Source organism: Cucumis melo, chromosome 6 (genome assembly GCF_025177605.1).
Source record: "Cucumis melo cultivar AY chromosome 6, USDA_Cmelo_AY_1.0, whole genome shotgun sequence".
NCBI lineage: Eukaryota > Viridiplantae > Streptophyta > Magnoliopsida > Cucurbitales > Cucurbitaceae > Cucumis > Cucumis melo.
In genome coordinates, this window is record NC_066862.1 from 30,659,991 (window position 1) to 30,687,374 (window position 27,384).

General features: G+C 34.0%; 1 protein-coding gene and 1 long non-coding RNA gene across 19 annotated transcripts in view; both read left to right on the top strand.

The window, feature by feature from the left end:
- The first annotated feature begins 4,294 nt into the window (after positions 1-4,294).
- LOC127143759 (protein PHR1-LIKE 2-like) lies at positions 4,295-6,395 on the top strand. 16 transcript variants are annotated; one of them, XR_007821880.1, is made up of 6 exons: positions 4,295-4,689; positions 4,832-4,918; positions 5,002-5,071; positions 5,167-5,228; positions 5,745-5,816; positions 5,908-6,395. XR_007821880.1 is itself a non-coding variant. In XM_008450751.3 (4 exons), the coding sequence occupies exons 1-4, from the start codon at positions 4,500-4,502 to the stop codon at positions 5,928-5,930; spliced, it is 372 nt and encodes a 123-aa protein (XP_008448973.1). In that variant the 5' UTR covers positions 4,295-4,499; the 3' UTR covers positions 5,931-6,395. The 16 variants fall into 16 exon arrangements, 5 of the variants coding, with proteins under 5 accessions (XP_008448973.1, XP_008448972.1, XP_050942471.1 ...); XR_007821875.1 differs by having other exon boundaries at positions 4,832-5,071; XR_007821878.1 differs by lacking the exon at positions 5,002-5,071.
- A 9,708-nt stretch (positions 6,396-16,103) lies between these two features.
- The window catches only part of LOC103490983 (uncharacterized), a 32,842-nt gene continuing 21,561 nt past the window's right edge, over positions 16,104-27,384 (top strand). The window contains exons 1-8 of one of the 3 annotated variants that reach the window (XR_007821883.1): positions 16,112-16,621; positions 18,070-18,179; positions 18,292-18,336; positions 18,824-18,915; positions 19,413-19,517; positions 24,797-24,848; positions 25,237-25,694; positions 25,838-26,138. This is a non-coding gene — a long non-coding RNA (uncharacterized LOC103490983). Of the gene's footprint in view, positions 16,622-18,069; positions 18,180-18,291; positions 18,337-18,823; positions 18,916-19,412; positions 19,518-24,796; positions 24,849-25,236; positions 25,695-25,837; positions 26,139-27,384 lie in introns of all 3 variants that reach the window. The other 2 variants (XR_007821884.1, XR_007821885.1) reach the window with 2 other exon arrangements.

Genomic DNA, 27,384 nt, shown 5'->3' on the forward strand with positions numbered 1-27,384 from the left:
CGATAATCTTGTCGACGTCTGTTTCTGCGTCGGTGGAGCCTCTCTTGACGCACTCTTGGCTTTTGCCGACGTATCTCTGCATTGACAGAACCCCTTCTTCTTGTTGTGTACTGCAACTCATCTAATAATATCCATGATGGCTGAGCACAACACAGAGTGTTGTTGTTATAGTTTGTGTTTGAGGTACATAGTATTACAATTAGTTTGTGTTTGGGTGATGATTATTTTACTTTTTATGATAATAGTTTATGTTTAAAGTGTAGATTATTATAGTCTAAATTATAATAGTTTATAAATTAAGGTTACTTCAAATTGTGTCTTTTTTTCTATATTATTGATTTTAATCATAAAATTAAGCAGATCAAATATCATTTTCAAAAAATAATCGAAACTATACGATTCCACCAAATTATACAAAATTAATTTGATTCTAATTAATGTTTGAATCTAAAAAGTTGTTGACATTGAATATGTGCAAATTGAAAATTTTGTTATATGTAAAGACCCAATTTTTCAAACTAAGTTTAGGTCATTACTTTAATATAAAGACACTTCATCTAAACATAAAAGTTTCTAAAACCTGTTTTAAATCAAGTAAATATAAAAAATAAGAAAACTTTGTTCGGGCCATATTTCAAACAATTTAAAAGTTCGTAAACATCGTTTATAAAGTCACAAAAAACAAACAGTTGTTCTAAACATGACACTCATTTTCCAATCCTCAAAACTAAAAATAGTAAAAACGTTACGCAGAAGCATTTTTAAAGATTTCCATATGACATTCACGAGTCCTTCTTGTCTCTCGCCAGTCTACCTTTCGTATTACCTTTGCGTAGAAAAGTTAAACATGAAAAGGGTGTGTAAAAAATATACCTAGTAAGAGACTCACTACTGGTCCCGTTAGGGGTAAAACTGTTAACTTCCTATCAAGAGGTACTCTGAGTCATAATAGTATAGTTGTAACGACCCAACTCTTTATACTAAGTTGAGGTCATTACTAATTAATAATAATATATAAAAACTTGCTTAACAAAATGAAAGATAACTCTAAATTTTTACCGAAAAACCTCAATTCATTTATAAATCATAAATAGAAGTATGTAGAAATAAATCTCTAAAAAGAAAATCCTAACTCAGGCCCTATCTAATTTTAAAAGAGAAATAATCAAAGTACAAAAGTACTGAAATCAAAACTATAAAGTAAAAGCGGAAGCAAAAAGTTTCCTTATGGCAAGTCACGGTCTCTTCTTGTCATTCGCTAGCTTCCCTTTACCTTTACCTCTACATTTTCCTGAAAAATTAAACATAGAAAGAGTGAGTATAAACATATACTTAGTAAGGGACTTACTACTAGTCCCACTAGGTGTTTGTTAACTTCCAATTAGAGTCCCGTAAAGAAGTACCATTAAACTGGCGCATTCCCAAACACACGCAATCTAATGATCTTCTAGGAACACATCTCGTCTTCGATGAACCCAAAGGAATGCCTAGAACAAAACTGGTATTTGGTAAACTCGAAGGAACACTTATGACAAACCGGTCTTCAGTGAACCCGGAAGAACATTTAAGACAATCGAACTGTAAGTGACCCCATTGGACCACTCATAACATAACATATCATAACAGACTGGTAATCCCATCGGTCCACACAATTATAAAAAGGTGGTGATCCCGAGGGACACCCATATGAGTACGAATCTAATAAATAAAGTTAATAGAACAATCAATCTATAACATATAACACATCATAAAATGCATTCCCATGAATATTAATAATAACATCCTTAATCATGTGATTAATACTTTCATACATCATCATTAACGTAAATCAGTCATCATCATCATCATCATAAATCAGTCATGACTATTAGTCATCAACATACATCATCAACACATTATGCATTTTAGCTACATCAATGCATAATAGAGAAATTACATGCAAGCTCTTAACTTCAACATGAAAGTCTAGTAGGAGAATCTCTTACATTGAGAAAATTCCACCATTTGTTTCAAAAATTCGTTAACAATCTTCAATTAAAATAATTTGTACAATCAGCCTACTGAAGACTATTTAATGAATAATAATAATAATATCATTATTATCATTATTTCCTTTTTTTTTCCTTTTATTTAATTTCAAAAAATAAACCAATCTCTCTCTTCAATTAATTTCTATCCAATCAACCTTTCTCTCTTCCCAACAATATAATATATTTTTCTTAATAATTATATCATCACTAATATAATTATTTTTTCAAAAATTTATTATATATATTTATATATAATTAACTATAATTCCTTAACTCTTATTAACTTAATCAACCAGTATCGAATCTTTAACAACACCAAAATCCCAATTTCAAAAACTAAACAATAATTCTAACTTCCACAACCAACAATTCTCAACAAATATCTCAATTAACACTCAAATAATTCTAACAAAAGTAATTTAAACCAAGATAATTAAATTAAAAATTTAAAATTACCTTAGTTATTGGGGCGTTACAGTTACAATGTTGTAGTTGCAACTGAGGATAGGATAAACATATTTTGTTGTAGTTAAAGTTTTCCTTTTTTGAAAAGGATACGTTGGGTTAGTTGGGTGCCACCAAACATCTCCACTAGATGGACACCCCGATGGCACCCTCATCACTCTCGCTTCATTAAGATATGAGAAAAATATAAACAGGAAGCAAGGAGAGTATAGGGCTGGAGATAAGCAAAATGATAAAGTTATACAAAAGCATTGATATTCAAAGTGATAGAACTACCGTAATCGTCGCGACATGGAGCGACCGACGTCCTCAATTATTTAATCTTAATAAATATTAGGTTTGGAGTCGCCACCAACCATATTAAGGTGTGATTGATCACTAAAAATATTGATTTATGTAAATTCAGATTTAGGTTCGGGAGTCAGTTGTGTATGGAAAGTGTTAGCACCCTACAACACCCAAAATGCTTACCAAAATTTATTTAGTTTTTTTTAAATGTCCGATGCTTCTCAATTCATATCTACGAAAAAAAGCTAAGCATGAATTGTTAATTAAAGGTGGCATTAGAGCCATTAGAAAGATGAAATTAATTTTTTTGTTTCAAAAGGTGATTTTTTTTTATTCACCTTAAGAATATTAAAATATCAAACTTTGATATTTTGATTTCCATCAGAGATGTTTAATGGAAAATTTCATGTATTTAAAGAATCAATAAACTCCAAAGAAAACCAATTTTTAAATATAAAATTGTTGATATATTTTGTTTAAAAACAATTTATTAACTTTTCAAAATGAGAAATTTCATGTATTTATTGAATTTAAATCATAAAATCCATAAATATGAAGAGATGAAAATCCATTCCACAGCAGAAGAATTAATAGAGACCATAACTCAATTTAATTGGAAAAAAATACCAATACATTGGCAAATTAAACTACAAAATTCTATGGCTAAGCATGCTTTCAAGAAAAATATAGAGAAGAAGAACTTACGCTCGTTGACGACTCTGAATCTATCAATCACCAATTTGGACACCACCACTTGGAAACCTTCCTATTCTCTGATTGAGATGGTTTGTGGAAACCAAAATTTGATTGAGAGAATTTTTCCAGAAAGAACAAATTTTTTTAGAGAGAATGGGAGGATCTCACAAAAATCACAGAACTCCTTCTATTTTGTTACGCAAAGAATTCCCTCTTCTTCAGATGGAAGAAGTGGGAAGTTGGAGAGAATAAATGGGAACGTGGAAAAACCACCCACGTTCCCTATATTAACTTAATAATTATTAAACTAATTAATTAATTTAATAAACTAATTAATTAATTTAATAAACTAATTAATTAATTTAATAAAATAATTAATTAATTTAATAATTAATTAAATCATATTTAATTAATATTTTCACTACAAGAAAAATCATCTATTATGACAGTTAGTTCTATCCCAAAATGAAAGGAGGGAGAAATAACTGTCATCAAAGGTAAAAAAAACGCGTTTTTGGCGGAAAAAGGCAGAATTTTTCGGATTTGAAGAATTTATGACAGTTTTTAAGTGTCATAAATCTATGACAGTTTTTAAATGTGATCAATTACAAATAATTTTTAAATGTCATCAATTATAAATGTCAAAATTCACGTTTTTAATGGGAAAAAACCGTTGTTTTGGATTGCACTTATACATGACAGTTATTTGTTGTCATAGAAGGTAAATTTATTAAATAATTAATAAAAATATTTTTTATTTAAATTTATTAAAATAAAAGTTAATTAAAATACATTTTAATAATAAAAAGCCCTCATCTCCTCCTTGGCACGATTCTTCTTCTCCTTCAGCCTCTTCGATCTCATTCCTATCTCTCATCTTCTCTAATCACGCATTTTCTCCTTCTTCCCCTCTCCCTTCTTCACGCAAACACCCTTAACATTTGGTCCTTTGGTTCTCAATTTTTTTCCCCACTCGCCAGAGCAAAAATGCTATCTGGGTTTTCATAGGAACCGATCGAAATGTACTCTGCCATTCCGGCACTGCCGATGGACGACGGTGGGGGTAAGTTTCAGGGTTCTTTAGATGGAACGAATCTACTCGATGATGCTTGTTTGGTTCTCACGTCGGATCTGAAGTCGCACCTCCATTGGATGGTGGAGCTTCATGAACGATACGTTGATGCTGTCACTCAACTTGACGGCCCAGACAGTGAGTTTGTTTCTTCTTCTTCTTCTTCTAATTGCTTCTTTTTAGTTCTTTATCTGAAATTTGGGCTTTGTGTTTGTGCAATGTTTAATGTAATGTGTTGGGATTTTTTTTCTTCTTTTTTTGCAATCTGTGTTTGTGCAAGTTGCTTGTGAAACCAACTCGGGTTGTTATCACGCTGTACAAAGCTTCAAAAGGAAACTGGTTATATTTGAATTTGAAGGAGGACAAGGTCTGTGAGTAAAGAGATGGTGATTTGACGATTTAGTTAATGTATTTAATCAACTAAATTTGTTGTTAATTTACATCTTGCAGCTCTTAGCCCTTCAAGGAGGCAATTTTCCAAAATTTTGTTTATTGTATAGGAATAGAAGCATGATTCGTTGTATGTACAATATATGTTTGTATATTCTTAGTTTGAATGGGTGTTGATTTTTAGTTTACAAGTTAATAATCTTTTTATCTATTCTTATGTGGTAGAAATGTCAAAATGCTGCACCATGCCAGCTGAATTTGAGCATCATTTTACAGACACGATCTAGGTTTGATGACCTAACTTGATTTTGATTTTGTGATCATTACTGAAAACTTCATTGTCCAATAATCGAATGACACACCTTTCAATTATTTTAGGAAATGTTCTCTATAATATTAGATTTTGCAGCTGTTTTATTATTCTATTGAAGAAAATAAACTTTCAAATCTCTTGAGCTGCTCATTGTCTAAATCTCTTGTTTGCTCTTCTGTACGATCCGTGTCAATTTTGTTGTCAATCCACTTGGTTAAACCAAACCTTATATATGGGCTTCTAGCTGTTTCAACTTAGTTTAATCATAAGGGCATATATTGAACTTGTACATGGTATTGGAAGTTGTGTTGTGGCGATTATCCTGCTGTTTAGACATTATGATAAGATTTTTGTTTAAATTCTAACTTGTGTTCTTCTCTGCAGAAAATTTTAGGGTTCTAGGCACAGATATGATGAATCTTGTATTTTTTACCTTCTACCTAATTTAGTTTTCTCATTTTCTGAACTTGCTCTAAAATTCTAAATGCAGGGGAGAAAGATAAAACTACAAGTGAAATTCAAATGGCTCACAATTTTTCATTACCACCATTAAGTCCAACTGGTACTATTTTCTATCCAAATATTATTTGATGATTTTGACCTGTTGGAAATGAGAGTATTGAATAAAATTTTTTTATTTTTTATTTTTGAAGAGTTCTTATGTTATATGCTTTGAGATCCAGATGCTTGGTCAATGCTAAATCGTCCTAGATGATGCAAAATAACTGTCACGAGTTCTTATGTTATATGCTTTGACATTTACACTTGATTTGAGGAAGCGGAGATCGTGATATTCTTGAAGTTGGAGTCTTGGAAAAAAGTTTGTATCTTCAAATGAGCTTCAATCTTCGAGGTCGGGAGTCTTCTAGCTTTTGGGAGAATTCTCTCTAGGCTTTTTGGAGTCGAAAATTTTCCAACCTTTACAAATGAATAGAACTCCTCTATTTATAAAGTTCTTTGGTGGGCCTTTATGGACTTGGCCTAGTTGGTCCATGAACCAGATCCATGGACTCAACCATATGGGTTTGGGTCATATTTAATCTTTATGCTAAATTAAACTTATTTTTGGACTCAATTAAATTTTAGTCGAATTAAATAATATTTAAATAATATTTAATTGAACCCAAAATTATTAATTTGATCCAACGGTCGTACTAAAGACATGTGATATCATTAGAATTGGCTAATTTATGTCTTTAATTTTAATTTAGGACAAATGCCAATTTTTAATTAATCTCAAATCCAATTATTTTAGTAAATGACGTGACAATTTGTGATTGGTTCCAAAATTTATTATTCAACAAATGCCCTTTTCCAGATTTATGCACATAAATGGCTGGGTGAATCTTGAAAAAGATAAATTTGAAGTCAAATATGAGCATTTTTTTTTTCTCAATTCGACATATCAAATTAATCAAACTATGAATTTAGTACATGAGTTTGATTGAAATTTGAAATAAAGATTGGTTTGAGGATAAAAATTTAAATTTGTGAAAAGTTCAAGGTTTTATTCGCAACTTACTTTGATTTGAGGATAAAAATTTAAATTTGATTTTTTGGGATAAAATTTGGAACTAACCAAATTTTAATTTTGAGATAAGGATGAAGTTTCTACCATACCCCGATTTGTCTTGAGGGTTCAGAAGAATTTGGAATGACCGATTTTAATTTTAAACTGACAAATTTTAATTTTGAGATAAATAGGATACCTCAATCTTGGAATAAAGTTAGATTTATGGCTCCAATTTAAATTTGAGATAAAAATGGAGGTCATATATGCAAGTTAATTTGACATGAATTTTGAACTCAAATTTTAATTTTAAAATTGGGGGTAAAATCTAAATTTTAAAATATTTAAATATGTTTAATTATCTAAAAAAATGGAATTCGAGATTTATCCCAAAATAAAATAATATAAGATAATTGAATTTAAATTTTATTTTAAAAATTAAAATATTAAAATATTTTTAAATATCTCAAAAAGTGAAATTCAAGATTTTATGCCAAAATAGAATAACATAAGATAATTGAATTTTAATTTTATTTAAAAAATTAAAAAATTAAAGAAATATCTTAAAAAAGTGAAATTGGAGATCCAAAATAAAATAATATAAGATAATTGAATTTTAATATTATTTTATTATTAAAAAATATTTAAAATCATTCCAAATCCAATTAGGAATAGGATTTGTTGGCCTTATAAAGAAACTCATGCCTTGTTTATTCTTTCCTCATCAAGCATAACAAGTGTATGAGAGAAAAAAAAAACTTCTCTTCTCCCTCTCTCTTTTTTCCTCTTTTCTTATTTTATTTTTACTTTTATCTTTTTGTCGTTTTTTATTTTTCTCTTTTTATAGAAATTAGAGTTGTCGTACCTCTCTTTGCTTCCAAATGCGTCTTCAAAAGGTGAGGATTCTTTCTTCTTTTATTATTTTTATTATTTTTTCGCATATCATTTACAGGGGTGACTTTACTGTCAACAATCCAACTTCTTCTAGAAGACGATCGGGAATTTGTCGTCAGATCCACCGATCTAGTAGGAACGATCAGACATCTTCATTTTGTTTCGCTGTCAGCGATCTAACTTCTATGAGGGGACGATCAGACATTTGTAGTCAGATCCATCGCCCTAGTAGAAATGATCGAGCATCTTCGTTTTGCTTCGTCGTCAGCGATCCAACATCTACTAGTGGTTGATCGGACATTTGCCGTCAGATCCAGCATCCTAGTAAGAGCGATCAGACATCTTCATTGTGCTTCACCGTCAATGATCTAACTTCTACTAGGGAACGATCAGACATTTACCGTCAGATCCACCATCCTAGTAGAAACAATTGGACATCTTTATTTTGCTTCGCCATCAGTGATCCAACTTTTACGAGGGGATGATCGGGCATTTGCCATCAGATCCACTATCCTAGTAGGAATGATTGGGCATCTTCGTTCTACTTCGCCATCAACGATCCAACTTCTACTAGGAGACATCGAGCATTTGCCATTAGATCCACCGTCCTAGTAGGAATGATTAGACATCTTTGTTCTGCTTTGCCATCAGCGATCCAACTTCTACTAGGAGACGATCAGGCATTTACCGTCAGTTTCACCTCCCTAGTAGGAACGATCGAAAATCTTCGTTCTGCTTCACCATCAATGATCCAACTTCTACTAGTTGATGATCAGACATTTACCGTTAGATCTATCGTCCTAATAGAAGAGATCAGACATCTTTGTTGTGCTTCGCCGTCAAAGATCCAACTTCTACTAGGGGATGATCGGGCATTTGCTATCGGATCCACCTCCCTATTAGGAACGATCAGACATTTTCGATATATTTTCTTTTATTATTTATTATTTATTTATCTGATCATCGCTTCTTTTATGCAGGAATTCTACTTTTCACCATGGTGCACTTCATTGAGTATTCTAATTCAACCAAAAGGTGTTTGATTATCCTAAAGGATAAAAATAAATCCTTTGAGAGTGAGGTCATTCTCCCTGTGAAAGAAGGAGCATTCGAGAATATTACGGACTCCCAAATATCGAAGGACAATTTCATTCTTTTGCCTAAATGGTCTAAGGAATGGTTTGTAAATCCTAATTCATCTTTAACATATTGGTTCCTTGAATCCTCGATCTATAACAAGGCTCCAAATGAAAATCTAGAATCGACATTAGGTTGTCGAATTATAAGCAACCTAAAAATTTGTTAGGGCATTGTGCTCAAAGTCCATGGAGAATTTTACTTTCTCATTATTGGAAATGGTGAGAGCTTGCTGTTGCTAGAAATACAATGATACCCAAGAGAGCTCGCCTAATCAATGTTGTGATGGCCTCCTTGTACACATTTGATCGCAATGACATTGTTTGGGCTTTCTGTGAGGTATGGTGTCCTTCAATGAACACCCTTCACACCCCAACCAGTGAGATGTCCATCTCCTTATGAGACTTATGGGTGCTAGGAGAACTCCCTATTAAAGGTCGATTTTATGAAGAAAACATTCCCTGCCATCAAGCACATTATGATCACCTAACACATGTCCAAAAAGTTGTGAGCATTTATTTGTAGCCTATTATTGCATTGCTTCTCAACGCATGGATCACTCTCAAATCCCTGTGAGGGAATGGATTTTTTTCTCGGTTACGCGATCTGAGGTAAAATATTCGAAGCCATCAACTCGAAAGCTGAAAAAACTTCTCGCCCTCACTCAACTCATAATCTAGATGGAATTCCCATTAGACGTCCTACCTGGTCTAAAGTTGAGCTCAAACATTTCCTTGATTTAGGCATTGTAGATGAACACAAGGACAAAACCTATCTAGCGGCATTTCTCTCTTGTTGGCTATTTGTGTTGGTGTTTGTTAACAAATAGCTTTTCCTTCATCTAGAGGTCTTTAAGGTTGCTAGCCTCATGGTGGAAGGCTTCCCATTTAAAGCAGAAGCAACATGGGATTTCAAAGACTTCCGAGGAAATTGACAAACTTGAATGTGCCCCCATCGTTGGAGATGTCGATGCAAAAAGGTTGTTAGCACTTCGTGAATCTTTAGAAAACACACTAGAGGAGCTAAAGAACAAATGGACCCTCTGATTCACTGCCTCCTCTGATTTATCCATTTTTGATATTTCAACTTTCGAGCCATAAATTTGTAATAAAACTTTTATTCTTTGATTGCTCAACTTTTCATTTTCTCATATTGAATGCAATTTTTCATTGTTTCTTTTTCTCATTTAATTGGTATTCATATATATATATATATATATATATATATATATATATATATATATTTAAATTGTTTGGTAGCCTTCGTGATAAATGATGCACTAATTATGACCTAGCTCAAGAGCCTTTTCTTTATTTCTTTCTTTTTTTAATATACGACTGAACTTAAATTTCTTTAAGTTTCCTAATTTAAGTTGCCTACGTACTCTTTATAATATAGGGATCAAGTCATAACGTAGTTCAATTGATTTTCTCTTTTACTGGATTGAACTTAAAATTTCATTTAAGCTGCATACGTATCCTTTATAATATAGGGATCAAGTCATAATGTAGTTCAATTGATTTTTTTTTACATAATGACGTTAAGCATAAAATTTCTTGAGAAACTTGTCGTTGATTGGACCAATTTTTAATCCATCTCAATCAACAATCCTGTATAAGCCATTTGTGTAAACTTCTTTGACAATGTAGGATCTATCCCATTGAGGTGTGAACTTATTTCCTGTATGCTTCATTGTGATGATCGATCTTCTTAAAGCAAGTACTAGATCACCAACCTAAAAGGAGCGAGGTTTAACATGCTTATCAAAAGCTTTAGACATTCTCGCTTGGTAATATTCCAATGCTTGCTGAGCTTCTAATCACTTTTCATCAAGTGCTTCTAACTCTTGAAGACGTAACTTGGCATTGTCTACAGTAGTCAATCCCTCATGCACTGCCATTCTTAGTGATGGGATTTCTCTTTTGAGGGGAAGGACAACCTCTACAACGTAAACAAGCGAATATGGTAGAACTCTTGTAGGAGTGCGATGAGTGGTTTGATAATCCCTCAATGCTTCATCAATCCTTTCTTGTCGATCCCTCTTCGACTTGGAGACAATTTTCTTCAGAAGATTGCACAATGTTTTGTTGAATGCTTCTGCTAGGCTATTCGCAGCTGTGTTGTACATGGATGACTTGTATTACTTGAACTTGAATTGTTCACATAATTTATCTATCATGCTATTGGAAAATTATCCATTATCCATCACGATTCGGTGAGGAATAATGTATCGATAGATGATGTACGTACAAATAAAGTCCGCCACATTCTCTTTCTCGCCCTCTCTCAAGGCAATGGCCTCAGCCCACTTTGAGAAATAATCTGTTGCTGCAAGGATATAAGAATGCCCCGTTGATGATTTTTGGTGTAATATGGTCAACCAGATCAAGTCCCCAAGCCTCGAACGGTTAGGAAGCCACAGTTGGATGTAGAGGCTGTAGAGATTGATGTATGAAGTTTGCATGGTATTGACAAGCCTCATACTTCTCTGTATAGTCCATTGAATCTTGGACCATTTTAGGTCAGTAATAGCCTATTCTTCTCAACTGAAATTGAAGCTTTGGTTTCGATTGATTTGCTCTACAAATGCCTACATGCGCTTTTTTTAAAGCTTTTATCGGCTCTTCCTTTTCGAGACATCGAAGGAAGAGCCCTTCAAAAGAATGACGTTATACGGTTCCTTTGTAATAAATGAAGTGTGCAACCCTTCTCTGTACCTCAGTTTTATGATGAGAATCCTTTGGAAGATTTCCATGTTCAAGATACTCTATGATAGGTTGACACCAATCTTCTTCATCAATCAAATGAGATGTTGTCACGTTCGCTTCTTGACATTTAGAGAAAATTGGAGGCATAATCCATCGTTGACAAAGTGGTATATTTAAAGTTATAGTCTCCTACATTGTCAAGGTAGTGGCCAAATTTCCTAATGTGTATGCTCTTTTGTTTTCTATTTTAGGGACATGCTCCAGTATCACACTGTCAAATCTTTTCATCAATTGTCGAGCATAAGTGAAGTACGACTTCAAGTCTTCATATTTCATATCATACTGAAGTGAGAGCTGATTGACTATCAACTTTGAATCACCATAGATTTCTATGAATGATACTCCAATCTCTAATGCCATTTGAAGGACAATTATCAAGGCTTGATACTCAGCCACATTGTTCAAGCACAGTTCAGCGAGCTTAAAGCTATAAGGCAACATATGTTTCTCAGGAGAAATGAGGATGGTGTCTACCCCCCGCCACTTCTTCGTGCTGCACCATCTAAATACATAGTCAAAGGTTCCTTAACTTTCGTGAAAAAAAAAACTTCATCGTCTGATAAGTCTTCACATAACTTCCAATCTGATCAAAATTGGGTGGTATGCCAGAAAGTCTGATCAATATAGCACTTGTCATATTGCTGGAGTAAAATAACTCATTTGGCTAAGCACCCAGAGATAATTGACCTGGACAGAACATACTTTATAGGGTTCACCTTTGCTACTAAATGAACAGTGAAGGCATGCATATAATGCCAACTTATCGATGGCAAAGAAAAATTCAAGGCACATTTTCTGAATGGAAGAATAGTTAACTTTGACCCCAACTAAGGTTCTGCTTAGATAGTAGAGAGCATGTTCTTTTCCCTTCTCTTCATCTTTGTACCAACAATGTGCCTAGAGACCTTTCCTATGCAGTAATGTACATTATTAATGGCTTGTCATATATTAGAGCTTCTAATACCGGAGGATTAAGCAAGTATCTCTTTATGCTATCAAAAGCATTCTGACAATCCTTATCCCACACAAAATTTTTTTCTTTTCTCATCAACTTTTGAAAAGGTTGGCAACGACTGGCTAGGTTGGAGATAAACCTTCGAATGTAAGCCTATTATCTTTGAAGACTTTTAAGGTCATGCAAACTCTTTAGCCTTGGCATCTTCTGAATGACATGAATCTTGGACTGATCTATCTTAATCCCTCGCTGCCTTATAATTATGCTAAGAAACTTTCCTGAAGCCGTACCGAACGTGCAATTGAGAGGGTTCATTCTTAGTTGATATTTTCGCAAGCCGTTGAACACAACTTTTAGATCCTACAAATGGTCTTTTCGTCTCTTGGATTTGATCACAAGGCAATCAACATAACACTTGACATACTTATGTAGTATATCGTCAAACACTTTTTGTATAACACGTTGATAAGTAACACCAGCATTTTTCAATCCAAAGGGCATCACCTTGTAACAATATATTCCCTTTGGAGTCCTGAAGGCTGTGATTTCTTCATTTGAGAGGGCCATTCGTATTTGGTTATATCCAGACGGCCTATCCATAAAGGATAACGCCTCTTGCTCAGTAGTTGCATCAACCATGATTTCTGTGATGGGCAAAGGAAAATCATCTTTAGGGTATGCATTATTCAGGTCACGAAAGTCTACAAAAATGCAAAGTTGCCCATTCTTTTTCTGACAGGTACAATGTTTGCTATCCATGTTGGATATTTGACCTCGTGAATGAATCTTGCTTCAATCAACTTGTTGACTTTAACCTCGATTCGAGGAATAAGTTCTGGTCGAAAAAGTTGTTGCGCTTGCTTAATCGGCCGATACCGTAGTTTGATTACAAGATGGTGGATTACTACTTTTGGATCAAGTTCTAGCATCTCCTTGTACGACCGAGCAAAGATGTCCTTGTACTCGGTGAGCAAACTCATGTACTTACCTTCCTCTTTACTAGAGAGAGATGCACTAATGAAAGTTGGGTGTGGTTCCTCTATTGTACCAAGGTTCACTTCTTTTAGCTCATCTATGGTAGATTAGCCACCATCCTCTAAACTTTGAGGGACATCTTCCGCATCTTCTTCAGGAGTTTCAATATATGATTCTTTAATAAAGGTGATGTGATGACATGAGGTTTTACCTTCTCCTTATTTCGAGACTTCCTTTTCCGGATTGTTAGTATAACATCATGGCTTTTCACCTTCAACGAACCTTGACTTTTATTGAGAGTAACAAAGATTTTTTTCATTCGGGAAGGAACATTGCTAGTAATTTCTCCCTATTCCTTTGCCTCACAAGGAAACTCCCTCTTCCATTTATGTTCATACGGTCTCTGAATGTCACCTTCTTTTTCTTCCATACTATCAACCTCCTTTATGGTTATGTGATTATTGTCAATCATTCTTTCCTTCCCTTTTCTAGTTATATGGATTGGCTCTGGTGACTTGTATTCGAGTCCTTTTCTTGACATGGGTATAGCATGTCCTTTCCGTAACAACTTCTTTTGGGTTGAGGAGAGCACATGTTGTTTATGAATTTTCAAGCTTTTGAATTCGGTGTGATCAACTATGAAGTTATAACCTACTTTCACCATCAATTTGTAAGCCTCAGTGTCGAATTCGTGTTTCGTCCGCCTTTGAGGCAAGTTTGCTTCTGTCAGGTCCATCTTTCTCTCTTGCTTTGTTGTTTTAGTAAGCGGTGTAGTGAAGCTTTCTTTTAGGACTTCTATGTCACCAACCTTCAAGCCTTTTGAGGACTCTACAAATGGTGACTCGTCTTTATTGCATCTTGACAGAGGGACATAATGTAAAATCGGTGGGTTTGAAGTCTTTTCATCCATCAAAATCATACTTTTTGTGGTGTAGTGGATGCCTCACCCTTTCCAAAGTTAAAGGTTCATGTACTTTTATGTGGTTCCCTGCTTGCAAGTGATTTTAGTTGTAAATTATCTTCTCTTTTTATAAGAGGAATTTCTACAGGCACGACTTCTGGGATATCATCATTCTTCAAATAAATTTTGCATATGGGAAGTGAGACTCAACCTTTGAGATCAGGTTAGAGTTGGCTTCAACCTTATTTACACCATCTTGATAAAATGTAAAGCACTGATGTAGTGTCGAAGTTACTACTCCATTTCCATGAATTCATGGACAACCGAGTAACAACTTATAAGTGGTCCTTGAGTCTATAACATGAAACAATGTACTAGCCTTTAGGTCACCAATTGTGAGTTCTCGTGCCTATTACTCTTTGGCTACCCTAGTTGAAACCTTGCATTACCAGCTTGCTATTTGAGAGTTCGTCCATCAAGATACCTAATTGTCTCATAGTTGACTTCGATATTATGTTGACAGCTGATCCATTATCGATGAGAATCCGATCAACTCTCTGTTCTCGAATGTATCCAGAAACATACAAGGGTATATTATGAAGTTTAGATCCCAACTGCAAATCCTCATCTGAGAAGTCTATAGACATGCAATAAGAAGTGCTCGCGGTCGCGGTTGGAGCACTCGAACTTGATGCTCCAGAATTTAACATTGCATCAATAAAGATGGTTTTGGTTTCTTGAGGAAGTGATAACAGATCATCCACATTGAACATCGATAGATCTTTTAACACTCCCTTGTCCTCTAGTGATCTTGGAGGGATGTTTTCTTCCTCCATTACGTTGATAGCATTACACGCAACGATTTTTGAGTTTTCATCCTGATGATCACAAAGGAATCTTGTTGGAAAGAAGTCTACAAAGGTTACTAAGTGCTGAGGTAAAAAAAAATTTCTATCTTCCTCGTGCACGAGCTTAGACTTTCAAGTCTTCTTCTTCTTCTTCTTATTCTTTTGAGCCTTATTCCCTCTTTTATAATTTTTGTAGAAGCGGGACTCTTTTTGGGTCAGAGTTGACTGTCTTTTCTTTCGGCGGGTCACAGCGATCCACCCTTCATCGTCTTCTTCGACTAATATTTCTTTTCCTTGAGAATCCTCGGGTGTAACTTTCTGATAAAATTGGACAACTATAGACTTAAAGGTCCTGAACTGGACCAAGCTTTCTCTTTGCTCAAAAAGCAATCTTGACAGAGGAGCCTCTGACATTATTGTCACTGCAGCATGGTTTGTTTGAGCTACCTCCTTCAAGTCTAGTTCAATCTTTTTGTCACGAGCTAACCTTAGAATTAGCTCATTTAGCATAAAACATTTCTCTACTGGGTGATTGATGACCTGATGATACTTACAGTAGTTGGGATCATCTACCTTTCCTACTTGCTCAGGTCGCTTACATTCCGATACCAGGATTAGCTACTTCTCTAGTAGTTGCTCTAGCATGTCTACAATATCTGAATTCACTACAAGAAAAACCATCTATTATGACAAATGGTTCCATCCCAAATTGAAAAAAAAGGGAAGAAATAACTGTCATCAAATGTCAAAAAGCGCGTTTTTGGCAAGAAAAGACGGAATTTTTCGGATTTGAAGAATTTATGACAGTTTTTAAGTGTCATGAATTTATGACAGTTTTTAAGTGTCATGAATTTATGATAGTTTTTAAATGTCATTAAATATAAAATTTCAAATTATAAATATTTATTTTAAATTACATACAAAGAAAGAAAAAGAAGAGAGAGGGAATTGGAGTTTCTTTTTCACCAGCTACTTCTTCTTCTTCTTCCGTTGCTAGGGCACAACAACAAGCATCCCAAATTTCGTGCTCCTTCCTCTTCTTCCTCTGAACCTCTCTTCCTTGCCGATTCAAGCTCTCCCTCGCTGATTTTCCTCTCCAAAAATCGTTAGCAACAGTGGAGGGACGAATGTTTTTGTTGGTTCTATTACTCTTTTCTCTCTTTTTTTAGTTTTTTTTTGTATAGAGAGGAGAAGACAACACCATTTTCTCTCTTTCTCTCTCTAAAAAACCCACTTACACAACTCATTCTCTTCACCCATCCACCCATTTTCTTCACCCATCTACCCATCACTTAATATTCACAACCGCGACCCCCACCCCTCGAACGTCAAATGCCGGCTCTACCTCCACAAGTGTTCTTTTTCGCGCGCAATCCACGGTAAGCTGCCCCCCACCTTCACCATTTTCTTTTTGCAGTCATAGTTTTGGTGTTCCTTCAAATGCCTTCAATTTTGGTGTCTTGATACAGGGATTCTAAAATGAAAAAAATTAGATGATGCTATAGCATTTTGCAATTAGATGTTAGAATCTGGGCATTTACTAATCTTACCACTTTTGTTGGCCTAATTGATGTGTTATGTAGTAAGAAGGGTGTGGAAAAGGTTTAATTATTTTATTGCATTGGTTATGATTGTGAAATTGAACTGTGAGTTCTGTTGGCAATTTACTAAAATGTTTTGTGCTACTCTAAGTGAAGCCTTCATTGCTTGTTTGGTATGTGAAAAAAAACTATGTATTAAAAAATCTATGTATAGACATTTTGAATGCTCATGGATCCAAAGACTACAAACTTATGGACCAAAATAAATATTTTGAATGTTCATAGCTTAAAATGAAATAAAACTAAAAGATTGGGAGTAAAATAGAACTTGAATTTAATACTTTATCATAAAATAAAACAAAATGTTTAGCTAAAAAATAGAAGGAAATTAGAAATTGGAAGCAATGCTGCATAAGAATAAAGTAGAAAAATAATTTAAAAAAAAAAAGAAAAAGAAAAAAATGAAACAGAAGAAAATATAATAATTTTGAATGTTATCATTTTCTTGGGATATTAGTGGAAATATGCATTAGTTTCTTTTGGAGAAAATGAAATTACTTTTCACAGTAACTTGTCTGAATCACCAATCCTAGGGCTTCCTCTTCCATCTGTTATATGCTGGTAATTAGGACTCTGAGATTGCGAGTATGTTAGCTGCATTGGTTATAAGTTCAGTATAATAATAGGTGAAGCAGTTAGTTCTAGCTATTAGAAACATAGTCAGCATCTCATCATTTTTCATTGAGGGATAAGATAGCTTTTTCCCAAATTTCTCTTTATTTTCTAAATTCACTAAATACTAAGACAATCATGTTCTTTTTTTATATGAAAGATAGTAATGGTAACGGTGCTTATAAGAGATGATTAGTATGTATATGATTTTATCTTTTTTCAGCTTGACTTTGCGAGAATGAATTTGAATTTATGGAATATTTATGCTCATTTGAGCTTCTCTCTAAGAATATTAGTGTTAAATTATTGTATGTTATAATGATTATGGCAAAGAGTAGGAATAAATTTTCCATCCTTTTGTATGAGCCATCTCGATCCAACTTCGGTAATTCTTCTCATACCTAATTTGTTAGTCTCAATATATATGAGAACTTCACGTAACAAGAAGCCATAAGTATGCTGCAAAATCCGTGTTCTCTGTTCCACTTAATTTTATCCAGTGTTCCTTCCTACAAAATGTGGTCAATTTTTGGATGTTGTAATGCTTCATTCAATGTTGTTAATTATGTTACTCATGTTTGAATGGTTTTTTTGTTTTGTGGTTCTTTTTTCAGTGCATTATCATTGATTGTTTAACGGGGCTGATCAATCTTTGTTGCCTTATGGTGCATGGTCTTGAATATATTCTTTTTCAAGAAGTTGTTCAAGGGAAGGGTTGAGAAAGGTGAAAAATTAATTATTGAAGATCTATGCCTTAGTAAAACTTTAAGTTTTGCAATATGTATTTTCTATTTGATTTGGCCTGAGGAAATGAGTGTTTTTGTCTTACTTAAAAGAGGTATGAAGGTGGCTGGGACATTTCCAATCGAAATTACTGGGCTGTAAGTTTTGTTAACATAATTTTGTTTTACTATTTATGATCGGTATATTTTTCCTTGAATTCTGCTATTCAATACAATTTCTTGTAATTAGTTTTTGTTGTATGCTAGCAAGATATATTATTTGGAGTGGTTAGAAAAACTTTGGAGTGTTGTATCATAGTGTGCATTGAAATACGACGTATAACATTGCCCTAAATTTATGTTATTGGGCTTTAGCATTTTAGTTGAATTTAATTAGGTTTTTGGATTCATGGGTTTGGATAGAATGCTTCTTGGGGTATTGGGAGATTCAGATCTTTGATGTAGAAAGTTGGGACATTAGTTGTAAAAAGTGGTAAAAGTTTATGCTGTTTTGAGTAGTTTTGGGTTGCTATTATTTAGAAGTTATGTACATAATATCATAGTAGGATTGACATTATTGTTTCCTTCTCCTTTTACAATATCATAGTAACTTGACAATGACCACCATTTTTCATGTTGGTTCCAGTACTCCTTGGCACACATTGTTTCCTTCTGCAGTTGATCTCTTGCTTCATCTCTTTATTTATCTTTCTTCATATGTTGTCTACAATAGAAGAAGTAAGCTCTTCACTTTCTCTTGGTTCGTAATACTTTCTTCATTTGCTTCCATGTGGTGGAATGTTATGGATCAAATATTTTTTGTTTGCTTCATTTGCTTCTCATTTTTTTCATTTTTTGGTCTCGGTTTATTATTTTTGGATTTTATTAAGTGGGATTTCATTTGTTTCTTGGTTGCTTTCTTCAAATTACCTTGATAAATTCATTGCATCTATAATTGTTAGCCTAGTTGTAGGGTTGTCATTTGTAAATGTAAATATTTTGTGGAAGTGTTTTAGATGAAAGCATTTTTAGTATTTCTGATAAGTTTGTTGGGAAATTTTGTTTATAGACCTTTTCATTCGTTAATTTAGAAAATGAATTCTGACATATATATACTTCTCACATGTGTCATACTTATGATTTTTTTTTGTTTGGATCACTAATCATGTGATGCTTGTAGTATTCATAAAAGCTTCTCTATTCTCATCGGCTTGTTCTTCATTGACATTTTACAGGAAATGGGATTACTGTAAATAAAACATGGTTTGCTTCAACTAGTAAAGCCTTTAAACTTTCTTCATAGCAATGCACATCTTATTCATCGTGCTATACCTCCGGAGGTATCAATTTTATTTCAACATTTTTTTCTTTTTCTGGTAGTTTAAATTTTTTTATTAAGTTTCTTGAGAGTATTTGGAGTTTTTTCTAGTGGTTCATTTGAGAACTGAATTGTTGAATGATTTACAAACACCATACAAATAGAGTTTTGTTGATGTATTGAAGCAGGAGAATTTTATGCTGTAACGTAGGCGTTTTGTATTATAATATAGAAATCATAATGTAGTAGGTGTTTATGGATCATGCGTGTGTTTTCTGTAGGCGTTTTGTATTTATGTGTTACCTGTAATATGTTTTGTTTTGGACTTTGTGTGAAGTTTTGTAATTCATTTAGCTGTATTGTTGAATCAATTTTGTTTCCTTTTATTTTCTTACTAGGTTTTTCCAAAATCCATTAGAGCAGCGAAGTCATATTTGCAGCAATTCATTAATGTATAGGCATTTTTGTAGGTTTGGTAGGAAATTTTTTGGTTTAAATGTAGTTATTTAAATAGCTTGTTCGTAACAAACCATATGTATTAACACTTAAAGCGTATGTTTCTTTATATTAAAGCGTTCACCGTTTCTTTCCATATGTGATTGTATTGGTCTGTGTAATGGTATGTGTAATGGCAGGGCAACATGAAAAACAAAATTCAATAAAAAATAGTGCAAGAAAAATAGTGACTAAAAACAAAATTATGACATTTAAATGTAAAATAAAAAAAACTGTCATCGAAAAAGTTTTATTGACAGTTAATTAATGTCATGGAAAGTGAAATGATGACAGTTAATAAGTGTCAAAAAAGATAAATAATGATATTTAATATCTGTCATACAATATTAACAATGACAGTTATTTGCTGTCATAAAATGTAAACAATGACAGTTATCCGATGTCATAAAATATAAACAATGATAGTTATTAACTGTAATCGAAAACAAATAATGACAATTATAATCTGTCATAAAATATTGAATTCATGACATTTATTTTATGTCATGAAAAACCATATTTCGTGACAGTTTGGAGAACTGTCATAAAATACTTTCCATGACTGCAAAAAACTTCGCGAAAGCTTTTAATGACAACATTTAACTGTCATCGTAGGCCATTTTTCTACTAGTGTTTCATTTAAATCATATTTAAATGGATATCTCTCGCATAACCTATAGTTTTTATTTAATTAATTTAATTAAATCAAATTACACTAAACTATTAATTAATTCTCCAAGAATTAATTTTTAAATTAAATATCTTATATTTAATTTAATCCAAAATTTGAATCATATTCAAATATAAACTTTTCTCATAACCTATAGTTTTAATATGTATCACATACAAATTAAATTTTAACCTATAGTTTTAATATGAATCTAATTCACATTAAATTAATATTTGAACTCATTCAAATATTTTATTCTCTCATAAATTAATTTTGAATCATATCCAAAATTAAATTTATATAATAAAGTCTAATTAAAATATAAATTTTATATTATAATGTATTAACATACATTATATTAATTCCCAAAGTAAATTTGAACATTTCAAATCACAACCAATATAAATAAATCTCATTACTCTTTGTCAGTTAGGAAGGGGAGCTAATGGACCTACAGATCAGAAGCTACAACGATATGAGATTAATTGGCTAAACTCATTAACCACATTAGTCAATATTCGTTAACTGTGTGTACACTCTACTAAAGACTCACAACTAAACTCTTCTCACTGTAGATATATTTCTGTGTCCACGGATATAGACCAATACCAGTAAGTTAGTCCTTCACAAGTGTTCGTAAAACCAGCTGGGTCAAATTATCGTTTTACCCCTGGGTTACTTCTAGTCCTTAAATACTAGTGCTTCTCTAATGAACAACCTGTTTATGGTCCAACCACTAAACAGAAACTCCTCTCGTGCCATAGAGAGGGTAGGACCCTTTGTTCAAGTCCCGGAGACACCATTTAAGGAAACACTTATCTACTTACCCTAAAGGTGGGAAGAAGTGAATTCCATCTTGTGTGATTATGTTTCCAGCTCCCCACTCGGTTTTGTCCCCAAAATGATAAGCATATTGAGTCGGCAATCTGGCCACTCCCACCCGTACAAATCAAAAGACAATCCCTCGCAAACAGGAATTCATAATACACTCATGATTAAGTCTAAGTTACCTAGGTCATCTTAATGAAATAGAAATCCAACTAGTTAACGGAGTTACATCTAGTGATTACTATTTCGTGGTCCGGACTTATGCAAACTCATTGCGTAGGATACCCTCGCTCGCATGTCGTATACATGAACACATTGGATCAATGTGTTTGTATCAAATACAAAGTGAGTTGTATCCATAATGTTAACAAGATAAGGTACCAAACCTTAACCCTATACTATAGACCCTTTAAGTTGATCTTGAACTTTGACCCGTATGTCTCTACATACTGTTCAAGACTCATCAAACAGCTTAGGATGTTAGTTTATTGGATTTAGGTTATTAAGACAACTAATAATATAATCAATACCACTTATTGAAATTATAATAATAAAATACTTTATTAATGATTGTCAATTGATTATATTTTACTATTTACGAGTTTTAGGACATAAAACCCAAAAAACTCCCACTTGGACTAAAACTCTAGTCCTTATGAGATGTACATAATAAAGTAATCCTCAAACAATGGAAATGGTAAAATGTACAAGTATATTATATAAAATGTATATATACAAATACAATAAACTAGGGCATCATCATACCCATTACACATCTCCCACTTGCCCTAGGTTACCTAATGTACATATCTCGTAGACCTAGACTTTCTAGATGACCCTCAAACACTTTAGTCGTGAGAGTCTTCGTAAATGGATAAGTAATGTTGTGCTCCGAAGCGATCTTGGTGACGATCACATCTTCTCGTTGCACAATCTCCCGGATCAGGTGATACTTCCTTTCTACGTGTTTCCCTTATTTGTGGCTGCGAGGTTTTTTAGAATTGGCAACTGTCCCATTGTTATCACAATATAGAGTGATGAGCAAGTTCATGTTTGGAATAACTTTCAAATCATGTAGAAACTTCCTAAGCCAAACTGCTTCTTTTGTTGCTTCACAAGCAACAACATATTCAACCTCCATTGTAGAGTCTGCAATGCATCCTTGCTTGATGCTACGCCATACTACAGCTCCCCCATTCAGGGTGAACATTGATCCCGACGTAGATTTTCTAGAATCCTTATCGGTTTGGAAATCAAAGTCAGTATATCCTTTAAGGATCAAATCCTTAGCTCCATACACAAGCATGTAGTCTCTCGTTCTCCTAAGATACTTGAGAATAATTTTAACCGCCGTCCAGTGGTCTAACCCTGGGTTGGACTGATACCTACTGACTATTCCCAATGCATAACAAATGTCTGGCCTAGTGTAGAGCATAGCATACATTAAGCTGCCTACAGTGAGGTATAGGGAATACGTCTCATATCCTCAACTTCTTGAGGTCTCTTAGGACACTGTTCCTTAGACAAGTGAACCCCATGCCTGAAAGGTAATAAACCCTTCTTAGAGTTCTGCATCGAGTATCGAACCAACAATTTATCGATATAGGTTGCTTTAGACAATGCTAGCATTTTGTTCTTACGATCCCTTATGATTTGGATCACAAGAACATATTGTGCCTCTTCTAAATCTTTCATTTAGAATTGGACTGCTAGCCAAGTTTTAACGTCAGTAAGGTATGCCACATCATTCACAATGAGGAGGATATCGGCCACATAAAGTACTAAGAAAGCTACTTTACATTTGTTGATTTTCTTATATACACAAGGTTCATCAACGTCTTGGTCAAAACTGTAGGATTTGATCGCAGTATCAAACCTAATGTTCCAAGATCTAGATCCTTGTTTCAACCCATAAATGGATCGATTCAGCTTGCAAACTTTTTGCTTTTGACCTTGGGTTATGAACCCCTCGGGCTGAGACATAAAGATACTCTTCTTCTTCTTCTTCTTCTTCTTCTTCTCTCCTCGCCAATTCCCTTATCCGATGATCCTCTCTTCCTATTTCTCCATGGCTCCCTTACACTCACCGTCCTTCTTTTCCATCGTCTAGCAGCCCATGGTCGATAGAAGTCCTGCCGCTGCACACTTTTGGTTTTTATTTCGATTTGAGCTTCTCAAGAAGATCTAAGAGGTGAGATTTGCATTTTATGAAAGCTATTTCATTTTCAAACAAATTTTCTGAAGAGACCTTATGTAAATTTTGAGGTTTATTGGGTGAATTTTAACACAAAATACAGAGCAAGTGCTTTCATGCGAAATCAGAAGGTCTCTGGTTTTTCTTGTATTTCGGAGTGTACCGGTGGAATTAGGATCTCTATTTAGTATGGTTGAAAGGCTTATTTAATTTACTACAACTTTTATGAAGAAATTGTGAACTAAATATGATTTGAAGTAAGATTAATTTCATAAACAAGTCAAGGGATTGCAGAAGACTCCGTTTTTGAACACTCTCTGTTTCGGGCCAATTCTGTAGCAATCTGTTGGGAATCGTATTTTCCTTCCTTCATATAATTTATATAGGACATCAAAATGAAGATTTTTAGATAAAGAACACTCATTTTGGTTAAGTATTGGAAGAGTTATGATCATTTGAAGTTCATATTACGAATCTGAAAATTTTTGAGAAATGTGTTGTCGAGGTGATTTTGATATGGTTTAAATAAATTTTAGTGGGTTCTCTCATGTTTGGGTGCTTGTGGCATTAAGAGTTTAAGTTGAAGTTTAAGGATCCAAATAGCCTAAAGTAAACCATTTGGGGGATTGTTCAATCTAAATCTTAGATGTACTTAAGGTTGTTGGTCCCTTGTTGATATAATGGACATAAATCCACATAAACGATCCATTGAGCTTGTTGTATCTACATAAAAGACCCGTTTAATTTGAACTAACTTGGATGCTCATGGGGTTAAGTATCTAGATTTCAAGTCTAAGGGTTCGTAGGTGAAAGGCTTAGTCTAATCCTAAGCGCTTTGACAAATTGAGGACCTTAGAAACATAAAATGGATCTAGGTGGCCTTATGAAGTTTAAAGTTAGTTGGTTCATGTTGACATAGTCGATTTAAATCTAAATATATAAATTTGAAGTTTAAAGGTTTGAAGTGGATTTTTAGTCTAGTCCAAGGAGATTTGAGAATGTAAGGACTCAACAAATGTAAAATAGTTTGAATGCTCGTAATGAAGTAATTTTAGAGATTATTGTGTTGTCTTGCTAAGTGAAGACAATGATGTGACCTTGAACGTTGTTTCAGGCCAAATTGAAGTGGGGAAAGCGTAAAATCCCGAGGGATCGAGTAATTGATTGTGAGTGGTTATTTTCAAATATTTTCGTTATAAATTTATATATGTTATTATAGTACGCTGTAATTGTAACGATTACTTGTATGATTGTTTTATGATCTATATGTCAAAAGTGTTTTCAAATATGAATTTCGGTATTCCATGAACTCTTGTACTTCGAAATTGTGGTTGAAACCAACTTTACTAAACAAGTTCTGGATGACAACTGATTTCTAAAATCTTCATTGATTTATAACTAGATTTAAATAAGCTCTAAAAGTATGTATTGATGGCAAAAGATCAAAAATGATGTGAAAATGAGTTTCTAACTATGTTTGATTTCAAACTTAAATTATGTGATATTATGAATGTTGGTGATTACCCTTAAGACTACGTGAATGTGTTTATGTAGTGCCACCTACGGTTGTCAGGGGATTCCAGGGCTGAAAGAGGCCGTGACTGAAGATCCGAGAACGTGAGCCTAGGTGAGGACATGGATGGAGGATTGTGACATGGCTTTGGGCCTAGCTTAACCCATGGTTGGGTGGCTCTATGTGCACATAGGAGCGGTATGTTGTTACCGTGTTAGGTGCTAAGTATGCGTGAGCTCCGTTTGGCCGCGTGTTTTCTTGTAGATTGGATCACGTGTGAGCTATCCTTGGGCCGTATGCTTAGTCTGCTATCATGGATGGATTGGATTGGTTGGATTGGATTGGATGGAGGTTGTTATCGTGGCAGGTACTAAATATGCGTGAGCTAGTTTTGGCCGCATGATTTTTAGTCATGTGCGAGCTATCTTTGGCCGTATATTTAGATGCCTTGCCATGGTTGGTTTGGATACAAGTTTGTTGGCCTTACTTATGGTTTATGGTAATACATGATTCTAATGTTTTAATTATCATTTCGGTGTTGATTTTATAACTAAACCGTTAAATGTATGTTTTATAAGTTTTTGAGAAAAATAAACAAAATTGCCACTCATTGAGTTTCAACTCATGTTTTCTCCCCTCCAGGTAACGGTTAAGGACCAAGCATTGGTTGTGCTTTCCTGGTAGTGGTTGTAGTATCTCATTGTGTAGTATATACTTATGCATTCTATTGTATTATTGGGTTATTAGAAGAAATGAGAGTCATGATGAGAATTTGAGTCTGAGAGGTCTTTTATTAAATTGTAATTCCTTTGTAACTAGTTCGTAGTTGAATATAAACTTTGTTTGGGACTCTGGATTATGTTGGATGAGTGTGTGGTGAGACACACTCGAGGATAATTGAGTTTTGAAAAGTATAGAAGTGTGTCTTTCTTCTATTTTCCAGGTATGGTTAGTTCGTTTTCTAGGGAGACTCTGCCGAAATTTTTATAGAATTTCTTGGAAAATGTTTTACTAATCTTATATATGAAAGGTATGAGTTTAAGGAATAGATTCACACCACGATCTAGGTTAGAGGGGAAAACTTAGACCAGGGTGTGACACCAGCTGAATCTCTCTTTCTCTTATAAATTCATTTACACCCTATAGGTTTTATCCCTTCAGGTAGACCTGCAAGCTCCCACACTGAATTGAAGTACATAGACTCCATGTCAAGGTCCATGGCTTTGACCCATTGGTCCTTATCTACATCATTCATTGTCTGTTTATAGGACAATGGATCCTCAACACCATCATCTGGTATGACAACCTGAGTTTCAGTTAAACCCAAGTAACGGTTGGGTTGCGATATAACCCTCTCACTGCGTCGAGGCATTCTCAATGATTGAGAAGAATGAGACTAACCTGATGTGGTAGTTTCATCAACTGTTGACGAGGAACCAACTTCATCAACAACCCTTATTGATCCATCAGTAGCTTCATTTAGTACTAATTTACTTCGTGGTTTATGATCTCTTATGTAGTCTTCTTCCAAGAAAGTAGCATTTGTCGATACAAACACTCTATTTTCTTGTGGATCGAAGAATAAACCACCTCTCGTCTCTTTAGGGTAACCAACAAATTGACATAACCTTGAATGAGGTTCCAACTTCTTGGGATTTGTCATTAACACGTGTGCTGGACAATCCTAAATTCTGAAGTGACTTAAACTAGGTTTACGTCCTCTCTATAACTCGAAAGGTGTTTCAGAAACACTCTTCGAGGGAACATTGTTCTAGATATGAACTGCAGTCTCTACTGCATACCCTTAAAACGAGCTAGGCAATTAGCGTAACTCATCATTGAACGAACCATGTCTAACAAGGTTCTATTTCTCCTTTATGATACACCATTTTGTTGAGGTGTACCAGGTGCTGAGAGTTGGGATTGGATTCCATGTTCTATTATATAGTCCTGCAATCTCAAATCCATGTACTCTCTACCTCGATCAGATCAAAGTATTTTAATCTTTTTACTTGATAGATTTTCAACTTCAGCCTTATACTCCTTTAACTTTTCAAGAGCTTCAGACTTATGCTCCATTAAGTATAAATAACCATACCTTGAATAATCATCTATAAAAGAGATGAAGTATTCAAAACCCCCTTTAGCTTTTACATTCATCGGATCACAGAGGTCTGAATGTATAAGTT